At 41.5% G+C, this 21,762-nt stretch overlaps 1 protein-coding gene across 2 annotated transcripts in view; it reads left to right on the forward strand.

The window, feature by feature from the left end:
• The window catches only part of PLB1 (phospholipase B1), a 107,847-nt gene extending 86,474 nt beyond the window's left edge, over positions 1-21,373 (forward strand). For both annotated transcript variants that reach the window (XM_081186352.1, XM_081186353.1), the window contains 6 exons: positions 879-973; positions 2,264-2,345; positions 4,575-4,673; positions 7,006-7,101; positions 18,839-18,913; positions 20,659-21,373. In XM_081186352.1, coding sequence (XP_081042478.1) covers positions 879-973; positions 2,264-2,345; positions 4,575-4,673; positions 7,006-7,101; positions 18,839-18,913; positions 20,659-20,880 — 669 coding nt within the window. In that variant the 3' untranslated portion in view covers positions 20,881-21,373. The remainder of the gene's footprint in view (positions 1-878; positions 974-2,263; positions 2,346-4,574; positions 4,674-7,005; positions 7,102-18,838; positions 18,914-20,658) is intronic.
• Positions 21,374-21,762: the final 389 nt, after the last annotated feature.

Raw genomic sequence — 21,762 nt, forward strand, 5'->3', positions numbered from 1 at the left:
CAGCAGCTGGCAAAGGCTCATGGGAGTTGTAGTCCAAAGCATCTGTAGGGGTTCAAGGTTAGAGAAGGCTGTTTTGGAGCAAAGGTGAGCAACCTTTTTCACCCCTGAGGCCCACATGTAGCAGTGGGTAAGTGCTTGTGGACCACATCTTAGCGGTCTGGGCATTCACACATATATGCAAACAAATATATGCAAACCTACCCTTTGAAATCAGGGAAAGGTGGCTGTCACCAGTGTGGTCCTTGCTTTCAGAAGAGGCTTTCAGAGCTCAACTTTTAGGGGGATAAAAGGCCCCTTGGACGCAGGATGGTGCAGACTATCATCTGCCAAGCAGCTGTTAAGTGGGTTGTGGATGGCATAATTTACATTGCGGGGGGGGGGGGGAGGTGTACAGGGAGGGTCATCTCCAAACCCCCACTTCTTGTAAATTATGCCCCTTGCAGCCTCCCAAACAGCTGTCTGGTGGTCTGAAGGAAACACAGGACACAAGGTGATTTTACTAGTGGCAGAGGTGACAGCAACTCCCAGTGGACCACACAGAACTTCTGTGGTCTATAGGCTGTTGACTTCCCACCTGTGGTAGAGGCTTGTGGCAAAGTCATGCACAAACAATTACTGCACAAACACCATTGCACATCTAGCTCGACGTTGCATCAAGCTGGCTAATGGTGCCAGCCTGCAGTTATAGCTATAAAGTTTATCGCACCAACATAATATTTTTCTTTCATTGCCACTGGCCCTCTGTACATTTCCTTTCCTATTGCATGAAAACCAGATGCTCTCACGACTACTGATCTGTGCATAACCTCTCTGTGTTGCTGTTTGGCTCTGCCTTCTGCTCTGTGCATCAATATACCTGGTTACTGTAATCCCTGCAGCTCCCTCGGGCTTTTGTCAACATGGTGGAGATAATGGAACTCACTGGACTGCGTCAGATAGAAAGGGAAGCATCCGGATGTGTTCTTTCAGGGGCGTAAGTGAGCGGATCGCACAGCAATCTGTATTGTATGCTATTTTTAGGGCCGATCTATACTTTTGTTATTCATAAAGCAACCGCAAAGAGCTTAAAAAACCTGTTCCCTGCAAGATGCTATTGGACCTGGGAGCTGTGAGGCAGCAGATGCTCTAATTATAATGAGGATATTGGGTCTGGTTTTTCCCTTTACTCACATGAGAGCAATCTTCATTGATTTCCATTAGAGCTGCAGCCATTTAAGAGAGTAGCTTTGGCCTTCTTGTTTTCTGTACGGATATTTATAACAAGGTAGACAGTGATTCACAAAGTCTGGCTGATGCTGGATCTCTTGTGTTAAGCCAATTTGAGACGTGTGTTAACCTGGAGTCCATTTGTGTGCGCTAAACACGTCACAAAAATCCCTGTCCACTGTATGGAAGTGTGGGTGTCTTTCCCATCTGGACAGTGTCATTGTCTACCCAACTATAAAGAGGGTTTGGAATACCAGAATCCAAAGGTCCAAACTGTAGAATCCAGGAGCTCTTATATCCCAAATAAGAATCATGCCTCTAGGCCAGCCTTCCCCAACTTGGTGCCCTCCAGATGTTTTGGACTACAGTTTCCATCAGCCCCTGCCATCATGGCCAATGCTGGCTAGGGCTGCAATCCAAAAATTCTGGAGGGCTCCAGGCTGGGGGAGGTTTCTGTAAACCAACAAGCGAGGCAAAAGTCCCGGGCAGCAGGGGGATTAGAACCTAAGGCCACATCGACATCATATATCTAAAGCACATTTATACAACACCTTAGCAGCCTTTGAGAAAGAATCCTGGAAACTGTAAGCCTAAGAGAGCTACAATTCCCAGACCCTTAGCAAACTACAGCTCCCAGAATTATTTTGGGTAAGCCATGTGCACATGTGTGTATGCATATATATAGGACCACAGGCTTAAGCGCCATATTCTGATGTGTCTGTTATTAGGCCATGGAAGAAATGTATTTTTAAAATCCAAGGCATAGGCTTTTGTATTCTTTGGTTCCACAAACATAATCACAAGGGTGGTGAACCCATGGGCCTCCAGATGATGTTGGACTCTGGTTCCTTTTGGTATCCACAGCCAGTATAGCCAATGGTCAGGGATGATGGGAATCATAGTCCAACAACATTTCCCATGCCCTAATCTAATACTGTACATTCTTTCTAAGCTATTTTAAATCAAATCATTTTGTTACCTGCACTATTGCAGGGGGTTGGACTAGGATTCTGTGCTATCTAGGATCTGTGTTTATTTTAGCATCCCTCTCTTTCAGGAGCCTTTGTCCGTGTTTTCTAAACCCCCAGGAAAACTCCCCTGAACTACAAGAAATGAAAAGAATTAACAGAGATTTTCAGGTAAAGCAAGCACTTCCTTTCTTACTGATTTCAAGGGGAGGAATTTAACATCATGCTCTTCCGATCATTCTGCCAGCCCAAGCATTTTGGCTTGCCGGACAGAACGATCCCTCCTCTCCCCTCCCCACACTTTTCCAGGGGTTTCTTCCAACCCACGCCCAATCCAATTTTGGGAGAGTGAGGGAAGCACCAGTGCACAAGTAGCAATCTCTGTGCAGAGCTTCCACTGACGAGACTCCTTAGCTGAATCCCACTCAAGATCCTTGCACCCCTCCTGTAGAAGTCAAGCCTACATATTAATAGTGGACTCATTCTCTGAGTGTGGATCCATATGTAGCTAAAGCAGCATCACCCACAAGAAAAAAAAAAGTGTCAGCAGGCTTGGAGAAACCCCAAGGTCTGCAGAACTACACACACACATACTCCAAGGGAAGGAACCTGAAACAGCCCAATGAGGACCAAGTGTGTTCAGATGCTACAGAATGTTGGCTGGGTATTTGAGGTTGGGTGGAGTGGAAAATGTAGTGGTTGACTGATGCCCAAGGGAACTAGTAGGGCAGAAAGGAGGGAGACCATCAGTAGGTGGAGCCAGGGTCAACAACAGGCCGAGCCAACTAGTTTTGTTCTGTCCTCCTCCCTGTAGAGTTTTTTTTTTACAAGGGCAACATGAAGATGAAGAAGGAGGGAACTGACAGGAAAAGCCACTCCCTGGACGAGATGCAAGGGAGAAGGCAGGACATGTGGTGGGCTGCCTGAAGGCAGGCTGAGAGTTGGTGGGGCCTAACAGACCAGCCTCCCCTGAGAAAATGGCAAAGCTGACTGGAACCCTGAAGAGGAAGGCTCTGCGCTGCCACATTTTGTTGGCTTGATTTGGTGCTGAGAGTACCTGAGAGTGATTGCTTGTTTCAGCTGGCGTTAGTGATGTCATCTGTTTTCCCACATAAATCCACTCTCTTGCATTTCACGTTGTGCCTGGAGCTCGGTGACTCATCCTTGCCTCTTCTTCACCTCTTCTGTCTTATGTATTTATTTGTGTTGTGTGTTTATCTGTTATGTGTTCCTCCCCTGTCTGAGGCACAGTGGGAAGCAGTGAAGTCTTTTAGCCTTCTTGATGCTCATGCCCTCCTAATGGGAATCCCTGCTCAGGGAAACTCAGCCTCAGCCTCTCTGCTTTTCCATTTTTAGGAGTTCTTTTCTGGGCAGTTCTTTCTTGGGAGCCATCTGGCATTCCTGGTTACAGCTGGAGACAGCTCCTGAGCTGAACTGGAGCAGCTTTACTCCCTGCCAACTAATTTCTCTTGATTGTTTTACTCGTTGACAGTGCTGCGGTTTTGTAGTTTTATAAGGATAGCTTTATTATTTTAATGATTTTTTTTGTTGTAAATTAAGAACATCACAGAGTCTGCTCAATCAAAAAGGCCTATCTAGTTCAGTATCCTCTTCTTACAGTGGCCAACCTGATCCCTCTGGGAAGCCTGAAAACAGGACCTGAGTGCAACATCACTCCCCTCCTTTGTAATTTCCAGGAGTATTTCAGACTCATACTGACAATGTGTGTGGGGGGGTAGTACATAGTCATTGTGGCTGATAGCCATTGATAGCCTTAATTTCCTTCAGGAGGCTTGCTGGGAATCAGTATAGAGATTTGAGAAATGGTGGTGATAATAGCAAGTTTGGTTTCTAAGCCTACCCTATAATTTGTAAGGGTCTACAGTGGTACCTCGGGTTAAATACTTAATTCGTTCCAGAGGTCCGTTCTTAACCTGAAACTGTTCTTAACCTGAAGCACCACTTTAGCTAATGGGGCCTCCTGCTGCTGCCGCGCTGCTGGAGCACAATTTCTGTTCTCATCCTGAAGCAAAGTTCTTAACTTGAGGTACTATTTATGGGTTAGAGGAGTCTGTAACCTGAAGCGTATGTAACCCGAGGTACCACTGTATCTCCTTTTTTCTTTATCCTTGCAAGAGCTCTGTGAAGCGGGTATTCCTGCCATCTGACTGTCTCAGGACATAAGTTCAGCTAGTGTGACTTCCACAATGACCTTTAACGGGGTAGCTGTGTTGCCCTTACTGTACTTTGTCGCTTCTTCTCCTGTGACACCACCCCTGCACTTGGCACTCGTCCCTTTTAGTCCGTCTGGTCTGAGTCAGTACTTGTATACTGGAGGGGAAAGAGCTAAGGGAGTCCCCATGTCAACGCTGACCTTGCCATTGTGTACTTCCCAAACAGGAGAGAAGCGCAAAGATGGTCAACAGCTATACGGAACGGGAGGATTTTGCCGTTGTTGTGCAGCCGTTTTTCCGAAACACCATCATGCCACTAGACAGTGTGAGTCACCATTTGCTACCTGCAGCATTCAAAGCAGTGTTCCAGGATTTGTTCTAGATGACAAGATATACAGGCTGAGGATTACATCATCCTTACAACCATGTAGCGTTGCAAGGGAAACTGAAAAATAGACAGACAGATAGAACAGTCAGTTCCCACCATCCTGGCTCTGTGTACCATCCTAGAGGCAATTGGGAGCCAATACTGGTGATAGGATTACAGGCCCCCAGAACATATATCAATAAATGAATTGGACCACTACTGGTTTTCAAAATGCATACAAGAACTGGCACCAGACCCAGACCCCAGAGTGTCTAAAGGCCATTTGTCACTCACAAGAGAGAGAGCCAGTGTGGTGTAGTGGTTAAGAGCGATAGACTTGTAATCTGGGGAACCGGGTTCGTGTCTCCGGTCCTCCACCTGCAGCTGCTGGGTGACCTTGGGCTAGTCACACTTCTCTGAAGTCTCTCAGCCCCACTCACCTCACAGAGTGTTTGTTGTGGGGGAGGAAGGGAAAGGAGAATGTTAGCCGCTTTGAGACTCCTTCGGGTGGTGATAAAGTGGGATATCAAATCCAAACTTCTTTTCTTCTTCACATATAACTGATATGATACATGCCACATGTCCACATCCGACTATTCACACAAATCAGGCAGGCAAGCAGAAACAAATAAATCATTCCTCTAATTCATGGGTAGGCAAACTAAGGTCTGGGGGCCGGATCTAGCCCAATCACCTTCTAAATCCAGCCCGCAGATGGTCCAGGAATCCATGTGTTTTTACATGAGTAGAATGTGTCCTTTTACTCAAAATGCATCTCTGGGTTATTTGTGGGGCATATGAATTCGTTTATTTTATTTTTTAAAAAAGATAGTCCGGCCCCCCACATGGTCTGAGGGACAGTGGACCGTTCCCCTGCTGAAAAAGTTTGCTGATCCCTGCTCTAATTGTTCAAAACAGAAAAGGCCTTTAGGGGGAAAGGGAAAGGAGACCTGTGTAAAAGGTTGGTGCCAAGTCCAGAGAAATGATAGGTGGGCACGTATCGAAAGTAACTTTTTGAAATTGTTGCAGCACTGACATTGTCTTAGGACTGCTTCCTGTATGCATCTCTATCTCAACATCTCATCGCCACACAATCTATCAACCGATGAATCAGAGCTGAAAATGTGAACGGCCTCTAAAATTTGAGGAGACAGCAAATGTTATGAAAGCAGTGCTTTGGTGATTAATCTGTGATTCCGCACACCATTTTGCATGCTAGTCTTCACTCGAGGCTGCAGGCATTGAGAGATGAAGGGGGAAAGGAGATTTCAAAAGTGCACACACACCAATTTATTGGGGCCCAAGGCTACTTAACCAGATAAAACAATGAAGAGTCGTGTGGCCCAATAAATATTACTATATTTACTGTATAAGCTTCTGTAGACTGGAGTCCACCATCAGAGTCCACTTCTGAAGAAGCATATAAGACTATCTAAGCAGTTTGTCTGAAGAAACTGGTTTAGCTTCTCCTGCAGAAGAAACTATGGACTAAGCCCTACTTAACTGGTTTCTATATACCCTTGAAGTCTCCCTATCTTTTCATTTATGTATAGATGCCTTCTCTTCATCTCTTCTTTGGTCACATGTATGTGTGAACTAACCACTATGGCTTGTGCTTCCAAAAAATCTATAACATCATTTGATAATGTTTCCCGTTCTACGGAAGAGGCTCCTTCGCTCTCCAGTCTAGAACTCTGTGTATGTCACAGTGCACTCAGTCCATGTAATTACTGCTTTTGCAGGCCTTCCTGTTTGAAGAAAAGGATTATGCCCATTCACTGAAACAAATAGCTTATTTGCAGGTTGGAGAATTATGTCCTTGCATCAGAGTCACTGTGTCCTCCTCCCAATAGCATCAGTATGTTGAAAGGACCTGGAGGCGAGATGCTCCGTTGATACTGCTGATTGCTGCTTATATGAGGCATAAAAGTAACCATTTATCATAAATACCACTTGGAAAAAGGCTTATTATACTGCCTTTTCAATCTAACAGCATTTAAAGTTGTAGAAAGCATGTACTGACATCCCTGTCGATAGTTGACTTAGTCGATTTTTACACATTATGCCAAAAAAATAAAAAAATCTATACCTAGCTGGTGGTTGCTGCAGGAGTGTATTAAACACAAAAACAAACCATGTGACTTCTTTTGAGAGATAGGATTTGACTGTTGATTGGCTCAGCGCCAGGAGACAATGGGCCAAAAAAATACACGTGAAATGCCAGATCCTGACTAGTGAGTGATAAAATCTATTCTGAAGATTAATAATTGTATTTTGTATTAAATCACAGGACGGGAAGCCAGACCTGAGTTTCTTTGCAGTGGACTGCTTTCATTTCTCGGAGAGAGGCCATGCAGAGATGGCCATAGCACTCTGGAATAATATGGTAAGAGGGTGGTTGAATGAACTCAAACATACTTGGTGATACAGAAACCTCATATATGGGGGTGTGGATGGATGAACAGCCTATTTACTTTCCCTATCAGTTTCACACGGGCTCATAGTCATAAGTCCATTCTGTCCTGTTTTACTAAAGATTGAAAAACACACATGGAAAAACTGTGTGTAAATTATGCACATTTTATAATAACAACAATAATAATTTTATTACTTATACCCCACTCATCTGGCTGAGTTGCCCCAGCCATACTTGCATGCATTTTCCTCCCTAAAATATGCACTTGTGTATTTTCCTCAGTGCATTTTCCCATACAATTTTTTTGTCTACATTTTGTGGAACCAAAAAGGTCCCAAAACCTCCAAGAGCAGCAGTTTGCTTTAAAAAGTGGTCTGGATTAATTTCTCCTCTATCCTAGAAATGGCAACTAGCTGTAGTTACTGACGGATAACAGAATACATTCTGCACATGCTTGCAGGATTGTGAAGAGTTTAAAGATTATTATGATTTTATAATCAGTTTATTATTAGGAACAAGTTCGGTGGCTGCTGTTTGGCTCACATTCATCCTTTAACATATCTAAAACACTTATCGCTGTTGCTGCATCAACAAGGACCCACTTTCCTGTGAGATTTGTCTCAAGGCACCATTCATAATACTGCAAATAGAATGCTGGTGCCTTCCTGCTGAGGCGATGTAATGTTTAGAAGTCCTCTTCATGTTTTCCTATGAGAGCCTGCTGGAACCTGAAGCAGTTCCATCCCAGGGTTGGTTTGTTGTTTCTGTGCTTGCTGCGATCCCAATAACAGCAGCTGTATAGATGGACACTATACAATAAGCACAGTGTGTAGCTGAGGCTTCCCCAGCCTGGTGCCTCCAGATGTTTTGAACAGCTACTGCCACCAGCTCCAGCCAACATGGCCTATTTCAGGTTGGGGGGAGGCAGGTGTGGTTTGACCCTCAGCCTCCCTAGGAGGTGTCAACACCTTATACTCTCCTCGGCACTTACTCCACTACAACAACAATACAGTGGTACCTCGCAAGATGAATGCCTCGCAAGACGAAAAACGCGCAAGACGAAAGAGTTTTTCGTTTTTTGAGTCGTTCCGCAAGACGAATTTCCCTATGGGCTTGCTTCGCAAGACGAAACGTCTTGCGAGTTCTTGCGAGTTTGTTTCCTTTTCTTAAAGCCGCTAAGCCGTTAATAGCCGCTAAGCCGCTAATAGCCGTGCTTCGCAAGACGAAAAAACCGCAAGACGAAGAGACTCGCGGAACGGATTAATTTCGTCTTGCGAGGCACCACTGTAGCAGCAATAACAAATGTTACTCTGTTTTATTCTATTCTATTTTATCTTTATTTATACAACAACAAAAACACACACAAAGAAACACATATACAAAATTACACACAAATTACAAAAATAACCATAGACACATAATTTTCTTGGCAAACAATAAAACATCTATTGGTCTTAACACTAAAGACCCAACTTCTCGTCTATTCCATATTTCAAATTCATATTACTTATTGCCAATACACATTTTCATAATTAAACTTATTCTCAATAAATCTAATTTCTTCTATCTACCTAGCAACTATTACTGAAGTTCCTCGAATGCTGCAACAAAATTTAAACTACTATATTTATTTTTCAGATATTCTTTAAAAACCTCCCATTTAGAAACAAATTCCTGTTTTTGTTTTATTCTTTATCTTTTCTGATAAACCATCTAATTCGGCATATTCTGTCAGCTTTTGGATCCAATCTTGTATAGAGGGGATTTCATTACTCTTCCATTTGCTGCGATCAAAACTCTTGCTGCCGCCGTCACATATAAAAAGATACCCTTCCTCTTTTGTGGAATATCCAAATCTGTTATTCCCAGGAGGTAGGCCTCTGGTTTTTTATTGAAGGAGATCTTTAGCATTTTTTGCAGTTCTGCATGTATACTCTCCCAGAATACCTGTATTTTCCTACATATCCACCACATATGGTAGAATGTTCCTGAGTCTCCGCATCTCCAACAATTACTTGACACATTTTTATACATTTTTGAAAGTTTCCATGGTGTTAGATACCATCGATGTTGCATTTTTTGAAAGTTCTCTCTAATCGTGTAACAGTTTGTGAATTTCCAATTGATCTTCCATAAATTTTCCCATTGGGCCATGGTTATTGGATGGCCAAAATCCTGGGACCACCTCACCATTGCCACTGTTACCTCCTCCTCCTTGACTGTCCAGTCAAGGAGGAGTCGGTAAGTTTTGGAAAGAGTTTTTCTTTTAGAATTTACAAGATCAGATTCAAATCGAGAAATTTCTACTGAGAACCCCTTTTGTTTGTCAGATTTAAATTTTTCAAATAACTGATGGTATTGGAACCAGTCTGAAATGTGTTCTCTTATTTCCTCAATTTTTTTTAATTTTATTTGGTTATCTTCATTTTTTAGAAGTATTTTATATGTTGGCCAGCTTTCCTGAGTATTTTTCCGTTTTACTGCTATGACTTCTACTGGAGAAGTCCACCACGGGACTTTAGGCTCCATCAGGTCTTTATATTTTTCCCATACAGCAAAGAGTGACTTTCTTATTATATGGTTGGTAAAATTTTTATGAATTTTTGCTTTTCCATATATTAGGTAGGCGTGCCAACCCCAACGGTTGTCGAAACCTTCCAGGTCCAGGAGGTCCGGATCCTGCAACGTGCACCAATCTTTTAGCCAGGTGAAACAGGCTGCCTCGTAGTAAAGTTTTAGGTCGGGTAGGGAAAAGCCTCCTCTCTCTTTTATGTCTATTAAGATCAGGTGTTTAATCCTAGGTTTCTTTCCTTCCCACAAGAATTTGGAAATTTCTCTTTGCCATATCTTGAGACAACCTGCTTCACCCAGTATCTGAATCATTTGAAATAAAAAGATTAATTTTGGAAGCACGTTCATCTTTATAATGGAAATCCTACCCAGAAATGTTAATTTTAGTTTACTCCAGGTTACCAAGTTTTTTCTAATATCTAACCAAGTTTTGGTGTAATTATCCTGAAATAAGTTTATGTTCTTGGGGGTGATCCAAATACCCAAGTATTTCGCTTTTGAAGAGATTTTCAGGCCCAATATTTTTTTCTAAGTCATCCTTTTCTTCTGTGGTTACATTTTTAACAAGCATTTTTGTTTTTGTTATATTCAGCTTAAAGCCTGCCACTTCTCCAAATTCTTTAATCAGTTCCAGCACTCTTTTCAGACTTTCTTTAGGGTTTTCAGTCATAACAAGTAAATCGTCCGCGAAAGCTTTAATTTTATATGTTTTGTTTCCCAGAGTGATGCCTTTAACAAGCTGATCCCTTCTTATATGATTGTTCAAGGCTTCCATCACCAAGATAAATATCAGTGGAGACAGTGGGCAGCCCTGTCTGGTTCCATTGTTTATTTTGCACTCCTGAGTAATTCTTCCGTTGATGATCAATTTTGCATATTGTTCCGAATAGATGGCATTTATTCCTTTACAAATATTTTCTCCCAGTCCGATTTCTCCCATTAATTTTTTCATAAACTTCCAGGACACGTTATCAAAAGCTTTTTCAGCGTCCACCAACATAATAGCTGTTGGTTTATCAATTTTAATATCCAAATATTCTAATACATTAATCACACATCTAATATTGGATTGCATAAATCGTCCGGGAAGAAATCCGGTTTGATCTTTATGAATTATCTCTTTCAGCACCATTTTTAATCTATTTGCAAGAATGTCTGCGGATATCTTGTAATCGTTATTTAGCAGTGCAATGGGTCTGTAATTGGCCATGTTTGAGGCATCTGTTCCCTGTTTATGGATAAGAGTAATAAAGCTGTCCTTCCAGGTTTTCGGAAGCTTTCCATTTGCCAGAATATTATTCATTAGGTCTTTCATGGGAAGAAATAATGCTTGTTCTAACTTTTTATAGTAATTAGCTGGAAGACCATCTGGGCCCGGTGTCTTTCCTAATTTTGATCTCTGTATAGCTTGTTGCACCTCCATAGCTGTTATTGGTGAGTTCAATATTTCAGTTTTTTCCTTAGGTATTATTGGTAGTTTATTTTTGCCCAAATAGTCAATTTTTTTCTAGAGTCTCTGGACCTTCTTTATATAGTTTTTCGAAAAAAACTAGCAAAGTTTTTACTAATTTCCTTCGGTTCTTGAATCCATTTGTCTTCAATTTTAATTTTATTGATAATTCTATCTTCCTTTTTCTTCTTTAATTGCCAAGCCAGAAGTTTGCCAGGTTTATTTGCAAACTCAAAATTTCTATGTCTCAACCATTTCATCTTCCATTCTATCTCTTCATTTATTATCATGGAGAATTGCATCTGTAAAATTTTTATACTTTGCTTAATTAATTCATCATCTGGTTTTTGGGAAAGGATCCTTTCCTTTTTTCTAATTTCCTCCCAGATCTCCATTTTCTTTTTTTTTTATAATATTTTTTATTGATTTTACAAATTTTTTTTAAAACAATACAAACATATAAAAAGACATACAAACACGTATAGTTTCATAACCTTTTTTTTCATGAACCTTGTTTCTCAGACTCCCCCATACCTCCCCTTTCTGCATCCCAATGTCCAAAATTTTTTAGCAACTTCTAAATATTTCTGTCAAGTCTCTGTCCTTTTAATCTTTCCTTCAGTCTAGTCTTGTATCGCTGTAACCCTTTCTTTCTCAAAACCTCGACATTCTAACATTCATCAAGTTTATAATAGTCCTTAAGATAAATTTTAAATTTCTTCCATTCTTCTTCCGCCGTCTCCTTTCCCCGATCACGGATTCTGCCAGTCATCTCAGCCAATGTCATATAGTCCATCACTTTCATCTGCCATTCTTCCAGGGTGGGTAGATCTTGTGTCTTCCAATACTTCGCGATAAGTATTCTTGCTGCTGTTGTAGCATACATAAAAAAAGTTCTGTCTTTCTTTGACACCAATTGGCCGACAATGCCCAGGAGAAAGGCCTCTCCATTTTCTTCTTCTCCTTTATTTTCCTTTGGAATGTGTTTTGTTGTATAAAGAAGCCTCTTATGACAGCTTTACCCACGTCCCAAACCGTCTCTAGATCTACTCCTTGATTTAAATTAAACTTAAAATATTCTTCTAATATTTGCTTGGCCTTCTGTACAATTCTTTCATCGTTTAGCATGCTCTCATTAAGTTGCCACCTTTTAACCTTTTCTTCTTTTCCTTTAAAGTTAACCCATACCGCGCTGTGATCTGAAATTGTCCTTGGGTGGATTTCTGCTTTTGTAATATTATTTAATAAATCCTTTGTTGTCCAGATCGCGTCGATTCATCCTGCCGATTTATGAGGCTCTGAATAATGTGTAAATTCTTTCTCTGTTGGATTCTTAAACCTCCAAGCGTCGAACAAATTCAGGAGTTCTATTAATTGGAAAAATGTAGCTGGGAGTTTGTTCTGCCTCTTTTCTTTCTTCTTTATTGTTCTATCCATGTTTGGATTGACTACTCCATTAAAATCTCCTAATAATATAATTTCCCCCTCTAAATATTCTATGACTTTTTCTTCCAGCAATTGATAGAATTCGGATTTTCTTTCATTTGGTGCATAAATTCCAACAACTATCACTTTTTCATTATTGATCTTAACCTCTATAATCACTGTTCGACCTTTTTCATCATTGTAAAGCAGTTTTGGCTCCAGCTGAGGTTTTACATAGATTACCACCCCTCTCTTTTTTTCTTTACTTGATGCAATAAACTCAAGCCCCAATCTCTTATTTATTAATACTCTTTTATGTTTTTCCGCTACATGAGTTTCTTGCAGACAGATTAGATCATATTTTTGCCTAACCAGAATATGTTCCACCTTGTTCCTTTTTGATTTTTCATTTAAACCATTTATTTTTTTATTTTATATAAATATTTATTAGGATTTTACAAATTATAACAGACATATCAATACACACAAACACAAACAAACAAACAAAAAAAGAACAAGTATAGTTTCAATGCCTTATTTTCTTAAAACTTATTTCACCGACCTCCTCATACCTCCCCTTTCTGCATTCCCATTTCAAAAATTTAGTTCAGCAAATCCTCACCCTTGATCTTGTCTAATTCTCATCGTTACTTTTCTTTCAACTTAATCTTTACAGCTGTACTCCATTTAATTTTAAAAACCACATCATTCTAAGACTCATAAATTTTACAATATTTCTTAAGATAATTCTTAAATTTCTTCCAATCTTCTTCCGCCGTCTCTTTTCCCTGGTCTCGGATTCTGCCAGTCATTTCTGCTAGTCCCATGTAGTCTATCACCTTCATCTGCCATTCTTCCAAGGTGGGTAGATCTTGTGTCTTCCAATACTTTGCGATGAGTATTCTTGCTGCTGTTGTAGCATACATAAAAAATGTTCTGTCTTTCTTTTGCACCAATTGGCCGACAATGCCCAGGAGAAAGGCCTCTGGTTTCTTAGGGAAGGTATATTTAAATACCTTTTTCATTTCATTATATATCATTTCCCAGAAAGCCTTAATCCTTGGGCACGTCCACCAAAGGTGAAAAAAAGTACCTTCAATTTCTTTACTTCCGGTCAGCGCCAGCAATTAATGGTGGATTTCCCTCCGAGCTCTGGAGGGAGTCTGCTCCACGAGTTCGGGTCTGGCCGCTACGGTGAAGCGGGGACCCCTAAAAATCACAGGCGCGGAAGCCTGTGAACGAGGAGACTCGGCGGGTACCTTTGCGCCCCCCCGAAACTGAGAATTTAAACCATTTACGTTCCACGTAATAAATTTATAATCCATACTTTATTTCTTATGATATGTCAACGGGTTAAAAAAATTTTTTTAAAAAATTACACATTCAAGGTCTCAGTATACATTTAATAAGTTCCCTTCTTAGATCTGTCTCCTAACTCTCAGCTGTTTGATCAATTTCCTCTGATTCTCCCATCAGACAAATGTTACTCTAGAACAGGCTTTCCCAAACTTGGCTCTCCAACTGGTTTTGAACTACAACTCCCATCATCCCTAGCTAGCAGGACCCATTGGTCAGGGATGATGGGAGTTGTAGTACAAAACCAACTGGAGAACCAAATCAGGGAAACCCTGCTCTACAATGCTGAACCCAAGAGAGAGACACAGAAATCAGCCCAAACTCACATCCAACATCATAACCCAGCCTGCTCCAAGCCCTTTAAGGCTCCTATGACTTCCTGGAGGTTTTTGCTGCAGTTTCTTCTGGTACTCAGCAACAGCTCCCCGCCACCAATAATACTCCAAAATACTTACGCAGCTTAGGAGGCGGGGCTTTGCAGATGAAGGTGGTCTCAGAAAAGACACCCATTCTCCTTACCTGCCACTAGGTGGCAAAATCCAATAAGGCTAAACAGAACGCTTGCAATGGTTTTGCAAAGTTACAAATCCCTATATGGTCCTTAGGGGTGAGATAATGGTGCTGTTTTTCTCCTACAAACCCCAAACAACTTGGGACCAGAGTACCTTAGTCTAGGTACATCATATGACAGACTAATAGCCCCTGGCAAGTTATTTCCTCCATTGCCTATAAAAGAGCAGCCTGAGCATTACCCTCATTTTTTTAAATTAAGTGATGGCCTAGCAGGTGACCATAGCAAGAGCAATGTCATGACTCTCCAGCAAGCTTCATTCCAGGCATGACTGGTGGAAAGTGTTGCCTTGAACAGGAGGAGAATGGTACGTGGCCCCTTTAACCAGCACTTGAGGCCAAATTGCCCCTCAAGCAAATCTGGTTGCTATGTCACCTCGGCTTTTGCCAAACTGGTTCCTTCCAGATGTTGAACTACAACTCCCATCATCTCTGCCTATTAGCCATGCTGGCTGAGGCGGATGGGAGCTGGGATCGGGGCCACAAAAGAGCTATAAGCAGAGTTTTTTATTTGCTTTTTGAGGAAGCCATGTTACCAGAAACAGAGTGTGTTTTCCAACCAGATGTGGAATAAAGAAGTCATATTCCTAGTTCCTGGGTTTTAGAATTGCCTCACGGCTAGCAATCTCATACAGTTCTGATCTTAGGTCAGAAGAGTTGTGCTGATTTCCTTTCTGTTTCAGGGTTCTTGTTTTTTAACTTTCTTGATTTACCAGTGTGGTTCACTTTCCTAGACTAGCAACGACCCTTTTTCTTTGCTGGAGTAGAGGAATGAGAGCTCAGAGCGCTTTTAATTTATCTGTCTCCTCGCCTGAGGTTTTTCTGGGTCAGGGAATGTTGGAGTCTCCAGTGGAATTCTTGCCATCGCCCTGCCAGCAAAGGCTGCAAAGGGAGGGTGCCAAATCAGCGCATTCTCAGCTGCTCCAGCCAGCCACTTTTCTGGCCTTCCCAGGATTTTTAAGCTGTTCTGTTCTCTGTCAATGTACCATGTTGTCTCCCCTGGGAAGGATTTGTGCCTGCAGGAGTCCTCTGTGCCAAAAAAACACAGGGTGTGCATGCCAGTCTGCTTTGCTCAGCTACGTTCAAAATAAAGATGAGACCTACTGGATGCAGAGGCAGGGAAATCTGAATTGGGAAGCTACTTTATATTGAGTCAGGATATTGGTCTATTTATTTCAATATATTAGCTCAGTATTTTATACAGTGACTGGAAGCAGCTCTCCAGAGTTTCAAACAGGAATTATCCTAGTTGTATTCCCGTTTTCCAAGTCTTTTCAGCAAATCCTTACCCTCTTTCATTTGACTTTGCTCTATACTTAACCTATTATAACTATACATTTTCATCCGTATAACTATCTATATTTACCTATTCTTATTAACCTTATTACCAAAACCACTTCTTTTCAGTCCAACATCATTTTAACATTCATTAATTTTACAGTATTTCTGCAGATACTCTTTAAATTTCTTCCAATCTTCCTCCACCATTTCTTCTCCCTGGTCTCGGATTTTGCCAGTCATTTCTGCCAATTCCATATAGTCCATCAGCTTCATCTGCCATTCTTCCAGAGTGGGTAAATCTTGTGTCTTCCAGTACTTTGCAATAAGTATTCTTGCTGCTGTTGTAGCATACATAAAGAAAGTTCTATCCTTCTTTAGCACCAATTGGCCGACAATGCCCAGAAGAAAGGCCTCTGGTTTCTTCAGGAAGGTATATTTAAATACCTTTTTCATTTCATTATAGATCATTTCCCAGAAAGCCTTAATCCTTGGGCACGTCCACCAAAGGTGAAAGAATATACCTTCAGTTTCTTTACATTTCCAACATTTATTATCGGGCAAATGATAGATTTTTGCAAGCTTGACTGGGGTCATGTACCACCTGTAAATCATTTTCATAATATTCTCTCTTAGGTCATTACATGCCGTAAATTTTATACCTGTGGTCCACAACTGTTCCCAGTCAGCAAACATAATGTTATGTCCAACATCTTGTGCCCATTTAATCATAGCAGATTTAACTGTCTCGTCCTGGAGATCTCATGGATTGGCCGTGGACATTTTCCCATGCAAAGCATGAACTCTATACAGTCTTACCTTGGAAGTCGAACAGCTTAGTTCCCGAACGTTTTGGCTCCTGAACGTTGCAAGCCCAGAAGAGAGTGTTCTGGTTTGCGAACTATTTTTGGAAGCCAAATGTCCGATGGGGCTTCCGTGGCTTCCAATTGGCTGCAGAAGCTTCCTGCAGCCAATCAGAAGCCACACTTTGGTTTTTGAACATTTTGGATGTCGAACGGACTTCTGGAATGGATTCCGTTCGACTTCCAAGGTACAACTGTACTGAACTATTGAGCTCAGGCACTTTCAAACTGCCACTATTTTGCAGGTGGGATCAAATCACATACTTGAAAATTCAGGTTGTGCAATTGATGTGGATTTGGCACTCTCACTCGACAAACCTGCTCTTTAAAAAAGTGGGTTTTTAAAATATGGAAAGCGATAGGGAAATGCACTGGAATGAGCAACAACAATTGCTTGATGCAATGCTGTGCAGTAAATCCTCCAAAGAAATCAGTATGAATGTGTGTTGCCTTAAGTGACCAAGTCTCTGTTCACCTAAGAAATCACTGAGTAGTCTAGACCAGGGGTCAGCAACCCGCGGCTCCGGAGCCACATGTGGCTCTTTTACACCTTTGACGCGGCTCCGGGGCGGATACTAGCGAGGGGAGGAGGCACATTGTGCGCCCCGACACTCCCCACTGTGGCGGGCGCTGTACTGGCTGTGACGTCGCATGGAGGCGGTGTGTGCGTTAGTCACGCACCATCCCGACATCACCTTCCCGCCCACCCGCCCGCTACATTGTAAGGGGCATGTACACTGGTCACTGCATTGAAAGGGGCATGTACGCTGGTCACTGTTTTGAAGGGGAGTGAAGAACACACACACACAAAAAGGTAACTTGTTAATTTAACGTTTATTTCTATGAGGAGGAGTAATTCTGAGGGGTCAAACAAAGAAATAATAAAAAAGTGACAAAAAAGTTATTTTTATAATAACGAGTTTTGCGGCTCCCAGTTTTTTTTCCTTTGGAAACGGGTCCAAGTGGCTCTTTTTGTCTTAAAGTTTGCATACCCCTGGTCTAGACCTATTGGTCTAGAGCAAGGGTGGGCAATCTGGGTGGGCCCTCCAGGCATTGCTGGACTACAACTCTCATAATCTCTGACCCATGGGGCTAGAAAGGGCTGATGGAAGTTGGAGTCCAACAATATCTGAGGGACCACTGGTTGTCCATCCCGGAGATAGAGCAACTTGGAGGAGGAGCAAAAACTCTACCCTGCTGTGCAATTTCTTACAGTACTACAGTGCAGTCAGGCTTCAAGTCAAGTCCACAGGTTCCAATGAAAACGTGCTAAATGGTTCTTGGAGAGGAAGAAGCAAATAGATGGGTGGGTAGCTGGTCTCCCAACTAGGGTTCTTGCAGCATGCGTTTCCTATGTGCCTGGGAGTACTCTTAGCAGCACTCTGTGTGTTCAGGCAACTTAGAACTGCGCCCTAAAAAGGGCAGATAAAACTGGCTATATCCCCGTGCTTGGCATGGTTAATTTAATCTCCCATTTACAGAGCAACCCTGTTGGACAGGCTGTCCAAACATTGTGGCTTGCACACAGCATAAACGTGTAACTTCTGGATTACAGATCTATCCAGAATAACCTTCTGGATAACAGCCAGCACACCCCTACATTTCTGGCCAGCTCTGAAAGGCTAGGAATAACACTGCAATCCTTGCCTGGAAGCAAATCCCATTGAAATGAGAATCAGGTTGCACAGATCTAATCTTTTCTCATCCCTCTTGAGTCCATTAGGTTTCACCTGCATAAAATTCGTTTCCAGAGGACTACATTAGCTGCCACGTATTGAGGCCCTTCACTATACATTTGATATTTCATCCTATTAATTTGCCACTTCCCACGAACTCTATAGAAGCTATAAAAGGCTGCTTTTATGCATTGGAACTTAAGACATAGATTACATTTCCGCAGGGTTTTTATAGCCTCCTGTCATGACCTTAAGACAGGGTGCTTAACATTTTTTAAAAATCTTATTCTGTACCTGTAGAAAGAACACTTTCCAAGCTATAATTGTATAATATAGCAGAATACAGAGCAGTAATGTATACAATACTATAATAATGCAGTAGGTATAATGATTGAGCACTGCAATTTAATGGTGATATTTTATTAGTGTGGTTCTTGTGGTGTATTATAACATTCCCAGTCCCATGAAAATATAGAATTATGATTCAGGGGCGAATTATTTGTCCTTTTTTCTTTCAGCTGGAGCCAGTTGATCATAAGCAGTCATACAATAACTTCACATATGATAGGTCGAAACTCAAGTGCCCAACCTCGGTAAGTAACAAAGGTCTGCAGAAACATATTGCCCCATAGCACAGACATAGGAAGAGCCTCCTGAATCAAGAGATGGGGCCTATGCAATCCCATATCTGGTTTCCCCACAACAAAATAAACTCTTCTCACTTTTGATTCGTTGCATTCCTTCTGAAATAACTTTTAAATGGCTTAAAATGTGCCATCCCCCATTATAGGCTTTATGTAGCATGAAAGGAATCTGGTTGCCCAAACAGAACTAGATAGTAAAAGAGGCAAGAGCCCAGGACATGAAGCGAGATTCTTTGGGATTCAGAATTGCACCAGTCCTGATGCTGCTGCTAATGATGCTAATGGCTAGATTAAGACCTTTAGAGGCCCTAAGTGTTTTGGTGCCCTCATATATATCTAAATATAAACAATGATTAACTGTATATTATTAACAAAACAAAAAAAAATTCCTTCCAGCAGCACCTTAGAGACCAACTAAGTTTGTTACCGGTATGAGCTTTTGTGTGCATGCACACGAAAGCTCAATCCAATAACAAACTTAGTTGGTCTCTAAGGTGCTACTGGAAGGAATTTTTTTATTTTGTTTCAACTACGGCAGACCAACACAGCTACCTACCTGTAACTGTATACTGTATTATTAATTTCTATTATTACTATTTTATCATTTCAATTATTATTATATTATTATTATTATTATTACATATATATGTATGTATTTTTTTTCATTTATTGTGGGAGCTAGCGCCATATGGTCCATGGTAAATCTGGCAATGGAAACGTTCTGTGGTGCCCCTCTTCCCTTGATGCCCTAAGCCCATTCTTATTTTGCTTAATGGTTAACCCAGCTCTGGGCAAGTGTGTAGGAATATAGGGAGCTACCTCATTGTGCCACTGGTCTTTCTAACTCAGTATTGTTTACACTGGTCGGAAGCAGGACCCAAGGTTTCAGACCCAGCTCTTTCCCAGCCGTACCAAGCATTGAAGAGCATGATAATTAGAGCTTGCAATGGATTTTGCTTCTAAGCAGAACACAAATCAGGCCAGAAGGGTGAAAATAAGGAGGGAGGACTTGTCCTTGCCCTGCCACTTTCCCATGGGGAAAATCAGTCTTTCCTGCTGAATCGGAGCAAACATCAGTTGGGCTTTCTCCAGACAAACATTTGCTCCGATTTATTGCAAAAGAGCCACTTTTCCAGGGAGAAAGTGGTGGGACCAAGGGCAAAACCACTCAGACCCAAGCCTAGAAGGTGCAGAACAAGCGGGAAATCACTTGGACCCACGCTTTCAAAGTGTGGGGTGAGCCCTGAACCCTGCTGCTGTTATTTATAAGACAGGTGAAGAATAGAGCTCTTGTTCCTAAATGGATTTAATTTATTAAACTGAAATAGTAGGTGCATTTAGGGAAAAAAATATGTTGACCTGGATTTAATCCCTAAACTTTTCAGCCTCTTTATTTAAAAAAAGAAGTTTTATTTCACCAGGGTTTGTTAGAGTTGCATACCCCCAGTTGGAGGTTTAAAATAAATGTGCTAAAAGCAGTGTTGATCCACCGGAGGCCAAACGCAGAGGCTTCAAGGGAACATGTTAGTTTATAGTTCAGGAAAAGGTTAAGATGGTAAATCTTTCTGCTACAGCAGATGGGAAAATATTATTTTGTTGCTTCTGTACTTCATGGGTGGGAGGGGTCCCCTCTTACATCTTTAGGTGGTGTAAGGACTGAATACTGTTTTGTAATCTGTGCCTTTCTGCTGCAGGAAAATCCCTTTCTTTTCACCTCAAGCAACAGCAAAGCGCAGGGTTCAGGGATCGACGCAGAGAACAATGGAGGCAAGGTGCCCTACTGGGCTGCGATTGTGGCGGCAACAGCGGGAATCTTGGCAGGAGCTCTCATTGCCTGGGTGATCACCACTCAGAGAGCCATAAAACGCCCATATTCAGGAAACACAGCGACTGGAGAGAAAGTAACAACATTTTGAATTTTCACCTGCACCAAGGAGATCTAACACACCATCTACCTCCAGTAACACGAGGAAGGCAGTATGGGAGCTTAGCAGCAGCTTTTCACATACTATTTTTAAACCAAAAAAATTTCCATCTAAAAGTGGGAGAAGAAATATCGGCTCAGACAGCATGGTAACTGTTTGCAGACCAGAGCTTAGAAGATGAAATACATAGGGAGAGCTTATTAAAGTGAGAGCGTTCCAAATATATCGGCCTTCCCTGATTTTAAATAGGATATTTGTTATTGTAATGGAAACGCCAAGATAAAGAATGCTTCTATACGGTGATTAAATGGTCCGTGCATTTTGCATTCCCACTGAAGATTCATCCGCAAATGTCAGGTTTGCTCTCTTAATCCTGGCCTCTTAAATGGCATCTGGGAGCATTTAGTGAATACAATAATCAACAGTGTTACAAATGAAGAGCTATCAATTCTTAGAGTTGAGCCAAATAAAAGCCTTTCAAGAAGCCAACTTTTGCCAGTTTATTGGTATAGGCGGAGATAGAATCTCTTAGGTTTAAATTCTCACAGAAAATATATAGGAGAGCTAGCTTCCAAGAGGAAGATAAAAAGGTTAAGCCAATTAATATGTCTGTTTTCATATGATGAGAGCATGGATTGAATAGATATGTGCAGTGTTAAGCATAGACATGGGATTGCATCAGCACGTGCCCAGCTTGAGGCTCTAAGGCTGCGTGTGCAGTAATCTGCTTCTATCACACAAAAAATGTAGTTTTTCTTCAACTCAGAATTACTCATGTTTGTCCACAACATGCTGCTTTTTAATCTAGAATGATTCTAGATCCTGCCATCCATGAAGGCACGTGTGGTTACTTGATACACATTTGAAAACCCT

The sequence above is a fragment of the Podarcis bocagei genome, assembly GCF_964188305.1.
Source record: "Podarcis bocagei genome assembly, chromosome: 3".
NCBI lineage: Eukaryota > Metazoa > Chordata > Lepidosauria > Squamata > Lacertidae > Podarcis > Podarcis bocagei.